General features: G+C 41.3%; 1 protein-coding gene across 4 annotated transcripts in view; it reads left to right on the top strand.

The window, feature by feature from the left end:
- GALNT11 (polypeptide N-acetylgalactosaminyltransferase 11) overlaps window positions 1-16,268 on the top strand; it is a 40,034-nt gene extending 23,766 nt beyond the window's left edge. For 3 of the 4 annotated variants that reach the window (XM_031607791.2, XM_090143165.1, XM_090143166.1), the window contains exons 6-12: window positions 992-1,241; window positions 3,714-3,831; window positions 5,325-5,477; window positions 7,312-7,530; window positions 9,416-9,520; window positions 13,979-14,116; window positions 15,541-16,268. In XM_031607791.2, coding sequence (XP_031463651.1) covers window positions 992-1,241; window positions 3,714-3,831; window positions 5,325-5,477; window positions 7,312-7,530; window positions 9,416-9,520; window positions 13,979-14,116; window positions 15,541-15,672 — 1,115 coding nt within the window. In that variant the 3' untranslated portion in view covers window positions 15,673-16,268. Of the gene's footprint in view, window positions 1-991; window positions 1,242-3,713; window positions 3,832-5,324; window positions 5,478-7,311; window positions 7,531-9,415; window positions 9,521-11,019; window positions 11,890-13,978; window positions 14,117-15,540 lie in introns of those variants that run through there. The other variant, XM_031607792.2, reaches the window with a different exon arrangement.
- The last annotated feature ends 494 nt before the right edge of the window (window positions 16,269-16,762 follow it).

The raw sequence follows: 16,762 nt of genomic DNA, 5'->3' as shown, positions 1-16,762 counted from the left end.
TTGTGTTAGTGTAATTTTAAGTCATTTTACTGCTCTTCTGAATTTCTGGAATCTGCTTTTCCTCTCAGTCAAAAATTGCCTGTTGTTAATAGAAACACACAAACATAACTTGTCTAAGTGTTTTTTTAAAGCTTTTTTCCATTTTTTCCACATTATGTAAATTTAATGTTATCCTAACGTTATGCAGTTAAAGTTCAGATGATTTCTTAGACTAGCTGAACCTTTCAGGAGCCAAATTATCCTCTCTGACCATGGCAGGTAATCTGATAGGCCTGTCAGGACTGAAGTGTTAGTTGGTCTCATACTGGTGGGTCTGGCTGTGCCACATCAGGGCGTTTGCTCTCCTTTTCAAATGGTCTGGGTCCTCAATAACTAAAGCTAATGAAATGTAGAGATTTTCTGCATTACTTTATATTCAGGAATTGAAGTGCTGCGATCTGTGTCTTGAATGAATGCAGATTAATTTGTCAGAATGGCTCGGCTTAAAAATCACAGATCTTAGCTACAGCAGTCAGTGCTGAAGTGTGATATGAAGGAAGCTTAAAGTGATTACAGTCAATGGACAAAAGCAGCTTTGTCATAAGGATAGTTCATCCAACCCAGTAACTGTCATCTTTGTCTGTCTCTAGTCTCGTTCATCCATGAGAGGTACTCCTCTTCAGAACAAGTCTGTCTCCAGTCTCTGAGAGTTCTGATGTTTCTTTTAAAGTACGGCAGTTCTGCTTGGTCTGAGTGTGATATTTGATGACTATAAAACCCATAACTACCCATTTTAAGCAGATCATAATGTGTGAGTAGCCAGGATCTACCTTCTGCCTTAGTGACTGAGCTAGTCCCAGTGCTGTTTAGTTTGTCTGCCCTTCTGAGTGCAGATGGTATTTCCCTTCTGTTACACAGAGTTGCGAGGATACTGCTGATACTCTGCAGCTACATGTTTGTGTATTTCATGTTACTTCAAGTCTTTATATTTTGTGTTTTTTGGCCTTTGTAGGAAAAGTGCTGGTATTTCTGGACAGCCACTGTGAGGTGAATGAGATGTGGCTGCAACCTCTGCTGACTCCAATCAAGGAAGACCGCAGGACTGTGGTGTGCCCTGTGATTGACATCATCAGCGCTGACACACTTACCTACAGCTCTTCCCCAGTTGTGCGTGGAGGGTTTAATTGGGGCCTGCACTTTAAGTGGGATCTTGTTCCTTTGTCAGAGCTTGAAGGACCTGAAGGAGCCACTGCTCCAATCAAGTAAGTCTCTTCTTGCATGGTGTGAAGCAGTCAGCTCTGTGTAACGTATGGGTGATCAGGAACTCTTGTTAGGTATTATGAAATGTATCTGGGCGTGCAGCTTTAGAAGCAGATGTCTGACCTATCAACTATTTCTCTTTATTATGTTGCCCAGAAGTAGTTTTATTTTCTATTAACTACTTCACTTCTAGTATTTAATCATGAGAGCACCTTTTTTTAGGGGAGAAAAGCAGCAGCATATTAGCAGCTTTTGCTAAAGACACAAGACTTAAAGAGCTTGTACTCTCTATTAATAGTGAAATTATCTGATAGATTTAAACTACCCGTCAGTGTTTGTTTCCTGTTTGATGTTTTTGGCTTAATGATCATGATTTTGATCTGATCTTGTCTCTAGTAGCTGCCTGGCTATTCCACTAGAGCTCACAGGCTCTGGAGTTTCTGTGGTGAAATGCCAAAGAATTGCTAGTTTGGGAAAATGCATTTTTGTGATAATATGAAGGTGATTTCATAACTGATGGGAGAGGATGCAGTATTTGCTTATCTTCTATGTCAATGTTTTTTTTTTCTATTTGGATTTTGTTTTCTCGTTTGAGGAGGGAAAAAGGTTTAATGCTTTGAGCATTTATTTTGTCATAAGCTTTGTAAACAAATGCACACAGACATGAAGGCCATCTTCAAAACACTGCTGTCTCTTTGCACAATGTGGCAAATGTCCCAGATAGCTTTTTGGAAGCCTGTCCTTATTTCTAAATTGCACGAGCATCATTCTGAAACAAAAGTCTTAGTAAGATTTAACATGGGAATGTGAGAACATCCTCCTTAGCCTTTTAACCATTCGTGGCTGTCTGATCTGTACAGAACTGGCAATATCTGGTTCTCACTGGACCCATAACTCTTATAAATTGATTTTCTTAAATAGTAGACACACAGCTCAGATACAAGAACAAAAGCATTCCCAGTACAAATCCCTTCATGAAAGTAGCTAGTGCTGGTAGAGCGAGAAGAACCTGAATGTGCTTTCTTTAGTTGCAGATACAGAGTTCAGTTTGGTAAGTGGGAAGAGTTTTACTACTTTGAAGGCAAACTGATTCTATGCAGGCAGTGTGGCACTTTCACTAGATTTACAAAGTGACGACAGCACCCAACTCCTAAATCATCTTCATTCCCTTTGCTTGGTCTGTAAGTGCAGAGCATTTCAGACTATGAGGTTCTCTGCTGTGGTCTGACAGCTCTGTGCTTAATCTTTCTGTGTCTGCCCATCACAAGGCTTTGTCTGAGAAGCCAGGAAAGTTTCTGTTACTGAGCAGCTTGACTGGGTTGTATGGGGAGTGTTGCTGTAGCAGTTTCTGAAGGAAATGGGTGGATTGGAGGAATATGAATAAGAAACTGTCATAAATAGATTCCAAGTAGAATAAAGATTTAAGTCTTTCTGAGAGTTTACTTGGGGCATACCTGGAGATAAGTTCTCACTGTGTTCAACATTGTTGCCTTCCTTCAACTCACTTTTAGGAAAAACTCCTATGGAAAAGGGAGGGAGCTTTGTACTTAACAGTAATCTCATCCTCTAAAGAGTTTTCTGAGTATGAAAAGGGCTTCTCATACATACTCTGCCTGCTTTGAAAGAGTAGCTAGATTGCTATTTAACCTTTGAGAATGGCTTTCCATCAAATGGAAAGTCTTACATTTTATGATCTAGAGAGCTTTTAATATTTTGATGCCAGGGCTGGAAGAAGTGAGGATTTTATTACATAGATGACCATTCTAGTAGTGCACAGGCAAGGCAGAAAACTGGGAAACTCCAACAAGGACATCTATGCAAGTACAGAAACTCAAATACTTATCAATGACTTTATCAAGTGACCACGGCATTGATGAAATAGTGCTGCTCCTGGTACTTGAATTGTCTGAGGTGGAGTACCAGGTATTTTAGCAGACTGCTTGGCTAGTATGACTTAAGTTTTGATCTTCTTTTGCTTAACTAGGGCATTATTTCTTGATCTTATTTAATATGCCTGCTGGATTCTGGTTTTTTTTCTGCTGTTCAGTCAAGCCCAGTCTGTATAAATCCCTCCTGTAAGAGGGAGGTGAACATATATAATTGTAACTACATGCATTTGTGATTGTAGGAAAAAGATCTGTCTTTACCAGCAGCTAATTAAACATGGTTCCTAATTTTCAATTTAGAAAACTAAATGGACTTCAAGCCTGCACAGGTGTTTATTTTTTGAATGGAGAGACAGCAGTTTCTCTTTCTCTGTCCCATCCTTCTTCCTTGAGTTCACTATATGAAGAAATATGGTTTAAGAGTACATCAGTAGTGAAAGATCACAGGGAGAGACTACAGAACTGAAATCCTGCAGAAGCTGGAAATCATCAGCTAAAAATTGTAGGTCTAAATGCAAAGTTTTTAACCAGTTCAGCTGAAATCCCTCTTGTTTAAAATACTGACCAGCTTTCACTGTTCCATTTTAGATCACCCACTATGGCTGGAGGCCTGTTTGCTATGGACCGTGAGTACTTTAATGAGCTTGGACAGTATGACAGTGGCATGGACATCTGGGGAGGAGAAAATCTGGAAATATCTTTTCGGGTACTCTCACTTTTGTGTGTATTGGAGTATGAATCTCAGTGTCTGGCTTCTCTTCCCTCCATATAGTGTATTTAGCAGTGGAATTGCACACACACAAACCTGTGCTTTTGTTCCTAGGAGGGATGCCTCTAGCACACTAACCTTTATAATAACTTTCAGGTCAAGTTTTAAGAGGAAAATTAAAAAGAATTTTGAGCTCATACTTGAATTTCTTTTTCTTTGTTTGGCTAAATTTTTCATAATACTGGAAATAAATCACTAGAAATAATACTAGACATACACAGAAAAGAGTAATCATACATTTATGAAAATGGTTTATACAAATGCTTAATGAATCTGCAGATAGGTTGAAGATAAATATTGCTAACTGCAGTGTAGGCAGTATGTAAACTTATTTCCTTAGCTTGTGGTGCTTTCCAAGCTCCATTTTGAGGGCATGGGAATGTAAAATTTCTACTTACTCTTAACTCACAAAAAAAGCATTATGTTGGTTGGAAAAAATATGAAGAAAATTATTAACAAGAGATTTGGAAGTGATGCTTCATTGGGATTGCTTTATTTTCTCCTGTTCACTGTCATTCCCCTGATAGAAAACAGCTTTTTGTGCTCAATGCCATGTTTTTATTCTTTGCTTCTGTGGCATGGATTCATCAGCAGATGTGTTGCGGATCTGCTCAGAAATGAGATGCAACCAGGGGAAATAAAGGGGATCAGAGGAAAGTGAAAACAAATAAACAAAAATACCAACTCCAAAGCAAGAGCAAACAAAGAAAACCACTAACCACGTACTCACAAACTTCAGAGAAATCTGACAAATTGAGTTATTAGAGAAACTGAGATAGGAATTAAAAATAAGAACAAGCAATTCATGAATTTGAGTTATTTTATAGAGTTGCATGTGGAATATTTTCCATGTTTTCAGTACAGAATAGAGTATGGAGTAAGAGCAAATTAACTGGGGAATATATGCAGTTCCAAGGTCTGGAAGCTCTGTCTCCCTTGGGAAGAGTTGGGAATAATAAAAATTAGTCTTTATCTTATCCAGGCAGAGTTTCTTGTTGTTTTTTTTTTAAGTGATTTGATTACAAAGTGCTCTCTTGATGACACTGACTGATCTACTTGTATGTCATTTGCTGTGGAGGCATGGAGATGCAAATCACATGTCACAAAGTTTTCTTAATCTAGAAGGTAAAACCCAGCCCAAATGTTTCAGAATTTTCTAATAGGTCATTAGAACATAAAATTTTGGAATAGCATACTATCTGCTCTGTAAGCCATGATGTTGTGAGTGGAAGAAGTGATGGCGTGACTAAAATGTTTCTTTCTCTAACCCAAAGATCTAATAATTAACTTGTCAGAAAGCCTGGCGTGTAGAAAACACTGCTGACACTTAGTTATGTATATTGCACATAAACCTATTGAATAATCTCGTGAAAGTAGTGAGCCTGGTCAGTATGCCTATGGTAAGCTGTGCTCTGCTTTTCTGTGGACAGATTTGGATGTGTGGGGGTCGACTTCTGATCATTCCCTGCTCCAGAGTGGGACACATTTTCCGTAAAAGACGTCCCTATGGCTCTCCAGGGGGCCAGGACACTATGGCTCATAATTCATTGAGGCTGGCACATGTGTGGATGGATGAATATAAGGTAAGACACATTTCTAGGGTTTCTAGAACATGAAATAGTTATTAGCTGGCTTGTGTGTCTAAAGGCTGTGTCACAATGAAGACTCTTGGCCTTTCTAATGGGGTCTTTCTTCTGTATTCTGATTTCCTAATGTTTATTTTGGTCTGAATTCCTAAACTCTGTAAGCTTGTGGTTTTGCTTTTGAGTGTTGAAATTTCACCCCTGTTGCTGCTACTGCTTGAGGGAGATTCAATATTATGCCTTTTTAATGAAGTAAAAGATGATGTGTAGGTTTCTTGTAAGCTCAGCATTGTTTTCTGTCCAAATCACTTGCATGTGGGAGCTGGATGCCTTTAGGTAGTTTCCATGTTGGTGAGATGGCAGTTTTATTGGTTACTTATTTGCTTTTTGTTACTATTAGCAGTCTGATTTTTTTTTTTAGTCTGTCTAGCCCTGTAAGGCCAGTTGGGATTGACTTTTGGATTCAAGGGCAAGAGTGTTTCTTCCCTGTATTCAGACCTGGCACTGATGCTTTTAAAAGTAGATCGGGTCTATCATGTGAAACCCTCATCTCTGTTGTATTTGAGGGCATTTTGTCTTGTGAGTGCATAGGATTTGCTTTATTGCCAGCTCCAGTGGTCCCTATAATTTCTGTAGAAGACATATTTTTCTTAACTTTATATTCCTTAAAGTTTTATGTTTCAAAGCCCATCCTTTATCTTGATACTCTGTCACTTTGAGGAATCTATTAGGAGTCATTAATTTTTATCTTCGTTCTCCATTTTTATAATGCATTGGTAGACTTGATCTATCACTTTCCCTTTTATTGGTGTCTGGGCACAGTAGTTTGTGATTAATGATGGTATTCTCTGCAGCTTAGAATTGATTCTTTATTTCCATCTAATACTGCTTTGTCCAAAGAGAACACATACTGCTGATCATAGCAGTCTCTTATCTCATAGTTATGTTCTAACCTTTTCCAGCTATGTGTAATCTAATTCCATAGTAGTTGCCAGAGACTGTCATTATGATAGATTTATGGATGGAATGCAAGCTTGGAGATATTTTTCTGTTGAAGTGATTGTGGGATGCATAGAACAAAGATAAGACAGAAGGCTGTTTTGCAGATACGAGCAAATACCAACATGTAATAAATAAAACTACGTAATGGAAGGGAAACAACAATGTAAATTCTGGTTTTGATGGTTGTTAAAAAGATCCGAGTTCATGTATACGATGGAAATAAAAATACAGAAGAGTTAGGATATTAAAATTTGAACTCCAACCTCAGAAGAGGCAATTAGAGTAGCAGAGCTACTTTTTTATAAGCAGACCAATTCCTGATGACAAGGTCTGGCCTATCTCCAAACTTCCTTGGAGGTGTCCAACATTCCCCTGTTTTTAATGTTTCCTTTTCCTCTACTTTTAAGAGCAGTGTTGCATCCACATGCTCAAAGGTGTTGATAAGGACAGATGTGCCATCTGTTTTGAGACAAATCTGCTGTCTATGCCAGAGATGGCACTAAGTAATTCAAAATGTGTTGGTGAAGTCCAGGTGTGTGATGGAGATTGATCCAACAGAATATTGCAGTTCAGTGCTCTGAGAACTGTTTTTTAAATCATATCTGGTGAACTAGTTGATGTGTAAATATCATACCTCTTCTGTGAGCTCTGTAGGTCTAGCTGGAATTAAAGACTCTGAGAGAACTTTTCTTCTCATTTTCGTAATGATATTGATAAATGTAATTGTCTGAAATGAAATTTGGAGAGCTCTGCAAGCAGGGAGAAGTTAAAAATTACCAATCTGTATTTCTCCTCTCTTTCCCTATTCTCAACCTTTTCCCCCCTACTACAGGAGCAGTATTTTGCTTTGAGACCTGAGCTAAGGACAAGGAACTATGGAAATATAACTGATCGTGTAGAACTGAGAAAAAGATTAAACTGCAAGTCATTCAAGTGGTATTTAGATAACATCTATCCTGAGATGCAAGTATCCGGGCCCAATGCCAAAGCTCCTCAGCCAGTTTTTATTAATAGAGCACAAAAACGACCAAAAATAATCCAGCGTGGAAGGGTAAGATAAACTTTCTTAAAAATACAGAGGTCTGTCTTGAGAGAGATTTTCTTTTTTCTGAAAGATTTTCTCATATCTGTTCACGTTGAGTGTAGTTCTCGTTCTGCAACAAACTGCCTGCCTTGGAAATAATCTTTTACTGAACAATTTAGTCTGCACATAGGCTATAGCTAGCAGATTCCTGTCTATCTCAGTAATTGGAAGCATCAGGTAGAGATGGAGCGTGCTTCATGTAGTAGTGCAGCCTGCAGTAAGTAGATATGGACACTTGCTGGTGCTGCAAGTGAATGCGGGCTGGAGGACCAGAGCTCCTATATAGGAGCTCTAATAGGACAGCCTATTGATATCATTACTTTTTGGTTTGAAGCAGCTACCTAGGAAGCCACAGTTTGTGCAGTATTTTTAGAGTTGAATCCCAGTCAAGTTGTAAAGTTAATTCTTAGGGTATGCATGAATGTTTTCCCCAACTGCAACTGAAAAATGCAGTTCCTCAGCTTGATGTTTCAGGGTTCCAGGGTTATACCCAGCACTGTGTGTGCGTGAGATCTGGCTCTGTTTCTGTGAACTAGTTCCACATGCCTACATGGAACAGAGCTATCAGCCAATGTCACTGTGAGCCATGCCCTTCAGGATTCAGGATTAATCACTCAAAATCCCAATTTATTCTCAAAAGCTAGTAGATCCAGAGATAAATGCTGGTTTGACAGCTGGGAAGAACTGTAATAATCACAGATCCTGATGCTTCTTTACAGTGTTATTAAATACTAATCATCATGGCCAATAAAAACAAGGGAAAAATCATAAAAAATCTTAAAGCTGTATGATTTGAAAGCCTACTTGTGAGGAATGATGGAAATTAAACCACTCCTAGAAGTCTCTGGAGTGTGAGAAAATGTAACTTAGAAGCTTTAGTGTAATTTGTTTCAGATGTGTACAGGGAACAGGAGAAGCATGGTGTGCTTGGGGAGGCCGTTGATGTGTCTTGGGACAGCTATTTCCAGAAACTGTCTTTAGAGAAGAACATTACTTGGTCTTTGTGCTCTCTAATTATGATAGTGTGGTGGAGCAGTTTGTTCTTTTTATTACTGGAAGTGACTTGGTTTATAAAAATCTGTGGAATCAATACAAATGCCAAAGCATCTGTGTCTTCATAATAAAACACAACTAGCTAATTAACCAGCCTGGCCTCCAGTTCAGGACAGCAAATTTTTTTTTACTCTATATCCATCTCTAAGTTGGCTATGATTATTTTAGCGTGCATGGCAGGTCTGTTGCCCTGCCACCTCCCACGCATGCAGAGTGGGACAAAATCAGGTAGGCAGTGTGTTTGAAGTGGAATGGGCATTTAAGGAGTTTTTAAACCTTTTTCCTTCTTACTTTGTCTCTTGCTAAAATAGCAAATATGACTTTTTAGTTGCGTAAATGCTCTTGAGGATCAATTTGCAAGCAGATAATGTCAGAGACGTACGTGTTTAAGACCTTCTTCCTTTTCTAAATAGCATTGTCTTGTTTCATGAAGAGATGCTATGGGAGGGGCCTTTTTGAAGCTAAACTGCGGTAGAATGCAGTATTGATTTGTTCAGTTGATGGGACTGTAGGCTTCTGTGGAGAGCGAGGAAGGAAAAGAAACTTGTGCTGAGCCAAGTTGTGTGTTTTGCACTTCTACCACTCCAAGGGAAGAATTGGAAAGCAAAATGAACTAGAGAATGCTGACTCTTTCTCCAGATTAATCTGAAAACCAAAATGGTATTTTAAAAGGGAGGAAGGGTTTTCTATTGCTTTTCTTTGTGAGCACATTGAGTGCTTCCAAAGCATTACCATGTGTTCTCTTTGGTACGTGGTGTTTGTTGTTTATCCTGTTCATCAAACTGTTTTCCTCTTGTAGCTGTATCACCTTCAAACCAACAAATGCCTGGTTGCTCAGGGCCACCCAAGTCAGAAAGGAGGCCTGGTAGTGGTTCGGGAGTGCGACTACAATGATCAAAACCAGGTATGATATTTTGAGCAGTGAACCATATTAATATGTTTTCTGCTGGCAAAATGCCCTGGTAAAACATCTCATCAGCGAGCAGACTGATTCCAGAGTATAGTTCAAAAAAAGGCTGGCAGGGGAGACTGCAGAGCTCAATGTTCTACCTACTGAGTGTTGGATGTTGTAATCTCCTGTCTTTGTGGTCTGTATCTCCATATGTGGCTGGAGACTGTCCTCAAGTGGCTCCTGAGTGATTCATAATCTACTGACTCACACTACAGAATTTGTAGAAGCTCTTCCAGTTGGTTCCTCATACTGAGATTCAAGGCAACCTCTTCCTGGCCCACTGTTCTTTATACGTTCTACTACCCTGGTATTCTGCTGCTGTAGTTTGGAATGAATTAATGATTTGTTGCTTTTCCTAAGTTTCCTGGAGTTCCTTCTATTTAGCAAGTTCTTTGGCTGCAGATTGCTGTTCTGGAGCTTAATTGGGAATGGATGTGAACATCCAATGATAGAGGCTTCATGTGATGATATTAAAAACTGCTGTTCTGCTTCTTTCTGACAACAGAAATTCAGGACTCAAGGTGAGGGGAAGAGCTCCAGGGTAGAGAGGTTCTCACCTAATACCTTAGTCTGTTATTCTGTTAAGAACTATATTGAGAGCATTACAGTTTAGAAGCATATGGCGCTCAGGTCTAAAAATCGAATCTCTTCTGAAGAGAAGAGTAGTCAAAGACACAAAATAAATGGAATCATAGAATCACCAAGCTTTGAAAAGACCTCCAAGATAGCTAGTTCAACTGTCCACCTACCACAAATATTTCCCCACTGAACCATGTCCCTCGATACAATGTTATATGGATGGAAGCCATCGTAAGAACAGATAGGTTTCCATTCTGTTTCCCTTCGTTGCTGTGGTATTTCCAATAGTGTACTGCCAAATAGTTGGAGAAAGCCTATTTCTTTCCTTCCTTATCAAAGCCTTCTGATTTTTTCTCCTGGAGACAGAAAACTTTGGCTAGCCTTTTGATTTTTGAGAGATGAACAATCTGAGCGTTAATTTGTCTGGGTTTTGTTAATCTTGTTTACTAGTGGTAAATTAAGCAACTGGTTCTCACAGAAGAAAACTGGCTGTGCTGTTGTCTTTTGCAATGATTTTGTCCTCCAAGTATGTTAACCAACACTGATTTTCTACTAGTATACTTGTTTTGCTCTACTAAGAATTTGTCAGCCTTCTTTCATATTGTCTGAATGCTCTTGCTCTAGATGCATGAGAACAGTGTAAAGAAAGAGGGCATGTAACAAGTTATGCACATAAAACATGACAAGAAACTTGCTCAGTATTGGAAGGTTTTGGCCTTTTGCATTGGTATTGCCAAAAAATGGCAAGAACTAGATTCTTCTAGAACAATATATCACATCTGTTCCATCTATACCTTCAGCCTTGATAAGAAAGCCTGTGTTGGATCTGGTGAAAATGGTCTGGGATAAGTTAATTCTATTTCTCTTTCCAGGCTACTTTTTACCACGTGAATAGATAGCAGTCTCAGTAAGTTGAAGGAACAAAGTGAACTCTACCTGGGAAAACATGTGAAGATCTTGGAAACAACACTGTCCTTCTTGAGACTCACTGAGCACAGTACTTTGGACTGGAAAATGGTCTTCTGCGTGATTTTGTAGTTAGAAATAGCACAAGTAGAAATAGTGGAAGGGTCTGGTAGAAACAAGATCAGAGATAAGAAGCGTGAAGTAACAGAAGATGAGAAGCAGAAATACTGAGTGTGAATTTTGCAAGCAGAAAGCTAACATGAAATTAACATTGTGTAGTTGAAGAGTGGTCGTATGGAGATACCAGGACAGCTGAAATGAACTCTTCTGCTCAGTCAGCAGTGGTGACCTTTCCATAAACAAAACTGGGAATGCACAAGGTAGTGCACAGCATGAAACTTGGATGGTGAAGGAGGCTGGAAAGCATTTAAGGGCTTAAAAAGGTCGGGCATCTCCGTTTCTCTTTCACAATGAAATGCAGAAGTAAACAAACAAAAACAAGCACCTTAAGTGTTGTGGGTTCTACCAAAAAACATTGTCTAAGGTTAATCAGATGGTGATTAGACAGCAGTGGTGCTGAAGTTCTTCATGATAGACGCTCCAAAGGAGAAGTAGTAGTTACTGATAAACTTGTAAGAGGAGCTTCAAAGACCCCTAATGTAGATTTTGGAATGAAGCATAAAGGCCAACAGAAGATGTAACTAGTGGGAATGGTTGTGATGTAGATTGGCTTTCTCATGTATCCAATACCTGCTTATTTTCTACCTAACATAAACGCTTCAAGTCAAGCTCCTTTTCAAAAAAAATCTTCTAGTCTGCTGAGTTGTGTGTTTTTTTCTATTTTCTTGGTTTCATCTCTTCTCTGTTCATTTGCTTCATTTCAGTAATTTATGCTTTCTTTAACTTAGCAACTTATTAGTCTTTAAAGTTGTGAATGCTGCCCTTGAGGCTGGGGTTAGCTGGTGGGTGTCTGTGCTCAGCTGCATGGGGCTTGGGAAGTCCCAAGAGCTGTTGACTTCTTGTAACACTCCATCAGTGTAAGCATGTGTACTTCTGGAAGTGTTTGTAGGAGGATGCACTTTAAGTGCCACAGCTCTTCTGTAGGGTTCTCCTCCCTAAATCTCTGTATCATGGGCATAAGTTTTTCTGATACATTTGCCTGAAATGAGTGTGGAGAAGCATGAGCTATCTCTACTGCTGCATTTTCATCAGCCCATTGAAGGACATGATCCCACAGTCCCTCTTCAAAACCTCAGTCACACACTGAGATATGAAACAGGATCACACATGGACATTAGCAATGCCTTCAGGAGGGCGTGGGGTCTCCTGGATAGCAGTAGCTTAATGATTGCAGATCCTGTGCTTTGCTATTCCTGGTGACTTTCACAAGTTGTTTGGTGCTGTGATGTCACTGTTAGCCACTAGAAACACAAACTGAAGGGCTACACATAGCTGTAACGATGCAGTCACTGGGCACAGCTCATCCTCATGCTGAGGTGGCTTTTTAGTGCTCTTCAGCTCCATTTTTGTCTTTAAAATCTCTGATGGAAGAATGCACTGATGCCAGTGTAAGCAACCAGCAGAGCTCTTAGCCATGATTCTGTCACACAGGGCTGGTTCTGTAATGCTGGCTTGCATTTATTGGAGTGAAGTTTTTCATTGCGTTCCTCTACTCCTAATGCAATTTACAGATGAAATGAATGTACATCACAAACCTTTGCCAGCTGCCCCCTGTGCCTTTTGCTACACAGCATTGCACTCTGAAAGCCAAAAAATCCTTCACTTACTATAGCTTTCTTGGTTGGTATTATTTTTTTTCCTTAGGTTGGGTGCTGGGTTTTGTTTTAGTACAGCCATCTGTATTGACCTGGACTCAAAGTCTGATATAGTTAACTCCTCTTGTCCTGAGGAAGTGGCAGTGTGGGCCTTCCCCTTGCCTTTGGCACCATTCCACCCCTGTCCTCACTTGGATGTCCCCAGAAGCAGTTCAGCTGCCCCTTACTCATTTGCCCTAATTATACTGTGGGGATAATTTCATCTTTTGATAGAATAAAACAAATCACTAACAGCCCTGTATATCTTCATTATGGCAAAAGAAAATTAAAAAAAAAAAATGCCAGAGAAGAATCTGGATTTCTGCATGGTCAGCCTGTGCCAATGAGGATGATGTTCATCATCCGTCCATGTGGCAGCAGGGAAACTTTTAATAAATTACAGAGTGCCTGAAGATTTTCAGTTATATGATAAGAGGTAGCTTTGCTTTCCCTGTGCTGGAATCTGTTAACAGTCTGCATGTTTACAGCAATACTTAAATTTGAGTTTGGAACCACAGCATCTCCAGACTTCGGGCCTTGTTATTCTCTTTCCCTTGTTTCCTACCCCAAACACGCAATTAGTTTGAAATTAATTTGGGCTGCCTTGTGTCAGCCTTTCTGGAGAAGAATCACAGCTTTCTGTGCTGTTGTGTGTTCTTTGTTTCCATTGCACAAAGTGAGGTAGACTCTGTGTTTCTGGCCAAGTGCAGCTGTTTCCAGGAAGACTCAAGGTACTTTTTGGCTTTGTGTCCTGCCTGGCTGATGGCACTTGGCTCGGCTGAGGAGATCCACCATCCTCCTCATCCTCAGGAATGGGCTTAGTGCTGGTGTGACGGTGAGCTTGGGAGACGGGCTGCATGTTGCTGTCATCCCAACAGGACAGGAGGAACATGTGGGTGTGCTTTATTTTTACATGGGGTCACGCGTGGCTCTCTGAGCACCTCTGCATAGGATAATGCTGTTTGGTGTTGGGAAGGTGGTGGAGCACTGCAGCTGCTTTTCAGGCTCTGTTGGGGAAAAAAACAATAGCAAAGCAGCAGCAGGTGTGGTAAGGCACATCCATGATGCCTTGTAACTCTGCAATTGACATCTTTTCTATCTCATCTTTCAGGTGTGGGTTTACAATGAAGATCACGAGCTGATTTTAAATAACCTCCTGTGCTTGGATGTGTCAGAAACTCGCTCCTCCGACCCTCCTCGCCTCATGAAGTGCCACGGCTCTGGTGGATCACAGCAGTGGACCTTTGGGGTAAGTGCACATAGCCTGGCACACAGCATAGGGCTTGTGATCAATGCCACCATAAGTGGTGGTGGCACTTGTGGGACATGGGGTTGAATGTGATTATAGCCAAACTTATCAAGCCCACAGCCAGCACAGCCTGTGCAAAGCTACACAGTATTGGTGGCTGCACCTCCAGGAGCTGCAGGCCTTTTCCTTTGCAACGTTGGGAAGTTTTTGCAGTCCTATTTAGATTTCTTTTCTGTTTGTCACAGCCACGCACAGAACTGTGTCCTGTGGGGATGTGCCAGGTGGAAGAAACCCACCCCACAGCTCTCTGCTGGCTTTGCAGGACTAGGAGACGTGAGCAGTACCTGTCATGGCTTCTGCTGAGTGTAGGGGTGGAACTTAGGATCCAGAGGAGCAGTTTTGCAGCTTCTGTCCTATAATAGCATCTCGTCAGTTTAATGTCTTATTGCCTCAGTTCTGTGACTCTACTGCAGCCATGTGATATCTGGCTCCATGGTGTTAGCTCAGGGGCTGTCACCTCACGTGCCCTTGTGTAGTAGTGAGCCCATAACATAAACATGGAGCAAACAGGAGTGTACTGCCAGAATTGCATGCTGCACGTCCAGGATCCTGCATGATCCTTCTTGGGTTTGTGCTGTGCCACTCATTGGCAGCATTTGTTCTTAAGAGGAGTCAAATAAGGGAAACTGCTGCAGCCCTGCCAGCAGTCATGGAATTGCAGAACCACAGAGGTTGGAAGGGACCTTTGGAGGTCATTGAGTTGCCTGCCCTGCTGAAGCTGTTCTCTACAATGGTTTATCCAGGAGTTACTGGGAGAATGAAAGGCCAGCAATGCTCTGTTGGTTACAAGACTTTGGACTGTCCTTTGAAGACAACAGAGGACAAGTTCAAACTGTGGAGGCTGATGGTGTAGTGTGGGCCACAGGGTGCCTTACTGCAGGGGCCAGCAGTCAAAAAGCTTATGTAAGTTCAAGGGAAATTACCATGTACTGGGGGGACAGTAAGTTCTAGTTTAATTATACCCTGACTGAAACAAGTTTCAGGAATTCTGCAATAAAATGCAGCTGGAAGGGGTAAGTGATCTGGAAAAGCACTGGATGTTCTTGCTGTGTTTCTCCTCCCTCCCTCGCCATGCCAGGGAATGGCTTTTATCATTCCTCCCTCTGATTAAGAGACTGGTATAGGCAGAATCCAAACTAGGTCCCTATAAAAGTATGTGAGCCTTTTTTCCAAGGTCTGAGTGTGTTTATAGGGTGTGCTGTTGTGGCTGTGGGCCTGGTGTGTCAAGGCTGGGAGGAGCTGCCCAAGTGCTCATTTCTCAGCAAGGAGCAGCCCCTTCCCTATGCGCCAGTTTCAGCTCTAGTTTATCAGTGAAGCAGAAGAGAAGTTGCAGTAAAGATCTCCTGTTTGTCTGTCTTTCTTAGAAAAACAACCGCCTCTACCAGGTGTCGGTGGGGCAGTGCATGAAGGTGGCAGACCCGCTCAGCCACAAAGGCTACGTGGCCATGGCCATCTGCGATGGCTCCCTTCCTCAGCAGTGGCATTTTGAGAGCTGAGGCAGTGAGTCAAGAGGAGCAAAGCCGGGCCTGGCTTCCCCTGCAGCCACCATCAGTCACTGCAGAGCGCTGTGCTGGGAGCCCTTGGCTGCTGCAGCCTCCAGGAGCACTAGGAGGACCCTTTGGATGCACTGCGGTGAGGAGCTCGGGGAGCCCATGGGCTGCGCCGGATGCAGCAGTAATGGCAGCAGATCCCTGAGTTAGCCTGGATTATTGGACTGGTTTTCAGTAAGAGAAATTATTAGAGCAATGTAATTTAAATGGTGAGATTTTAGCTTTGTGGGTCTTTTAAATGACAGAAAGGCGTTCATTTTTGAGTATTCCATGTGCAGTATCTCGGCAACTCATGTTTTTAGTATGGTTTTACTGGATGAATTATTTTACTTTACCTGGAAAGTATTTTTAATTCCCTTTTATCTTCTGGAAGTTGTCATTTGTAATATTTGTTTTAATTTACGATTTTAGAACGTTTCACATAGCTGAAATCCTTAGGTGTCATTGTCACCTCCTATTTAAAACAAAGTAACTATTACAAAGTCTATTTTGATGACTCATGACCTAGCTGCATATAAAATAAAGTATCTGTTTTTTATGATCCCCCTCTGGCTGTACTCCTTGTAGCTGGCAGCAGGGCTGGTACTGATGTGGACCTACACCCTCACAGCATGGCTCCTCCATCCTTCCCACTCCTTTTTTCACAGCTGCATTCTTCCTTTCATCTCCTGCAGGGTTTGGGGGTAAGTTTTGTGTTGGGATTCTGTTTTCGTGATTCTGCTTCCCCTCTCATGTGCTGGGTTGGTTTCACTGCTTGTTGTGCTTTCAACACCTACTGCAGCCCCGGGACCTCGTCAGCACATGGAAACTGCAGAAAGCAAGTGCTGTTCTAACCTGTGTGCTTCCCCTTTTGCTGTGTTCATCAACCTGAGGCAGCTCTGCCCTTCCAGCGGGGCATAGAAACACTTCCTAGCCACAAATGTACCCCAGCATTGGGTTATTGCAAAGTGGCAGAATGAGGTGGGAACTGCTACCACTGGAGTGATGACAGCTCTCAGTCTTCCCCTACGAGAGCACATCCACCTGTGACAGCCTG

Source organism: Phasianus colchicus, chromosome 6, assembly GCF_987193195.1.
Source record: "Phasianus colchicus chromosome 6, bPhaCol1.hap1.1, whole genome shotgun sequence".
Taxonomy (NCBI): domain Eukaryota; kingdom Metazoa; phylum Chordata; class Aves; order Galliformes; family Phasianidae; genus Phasianus; species Phasianus colchicus.
This window is presented reverse-complemented; position numbering and strand designations above follow the sequence as displayed.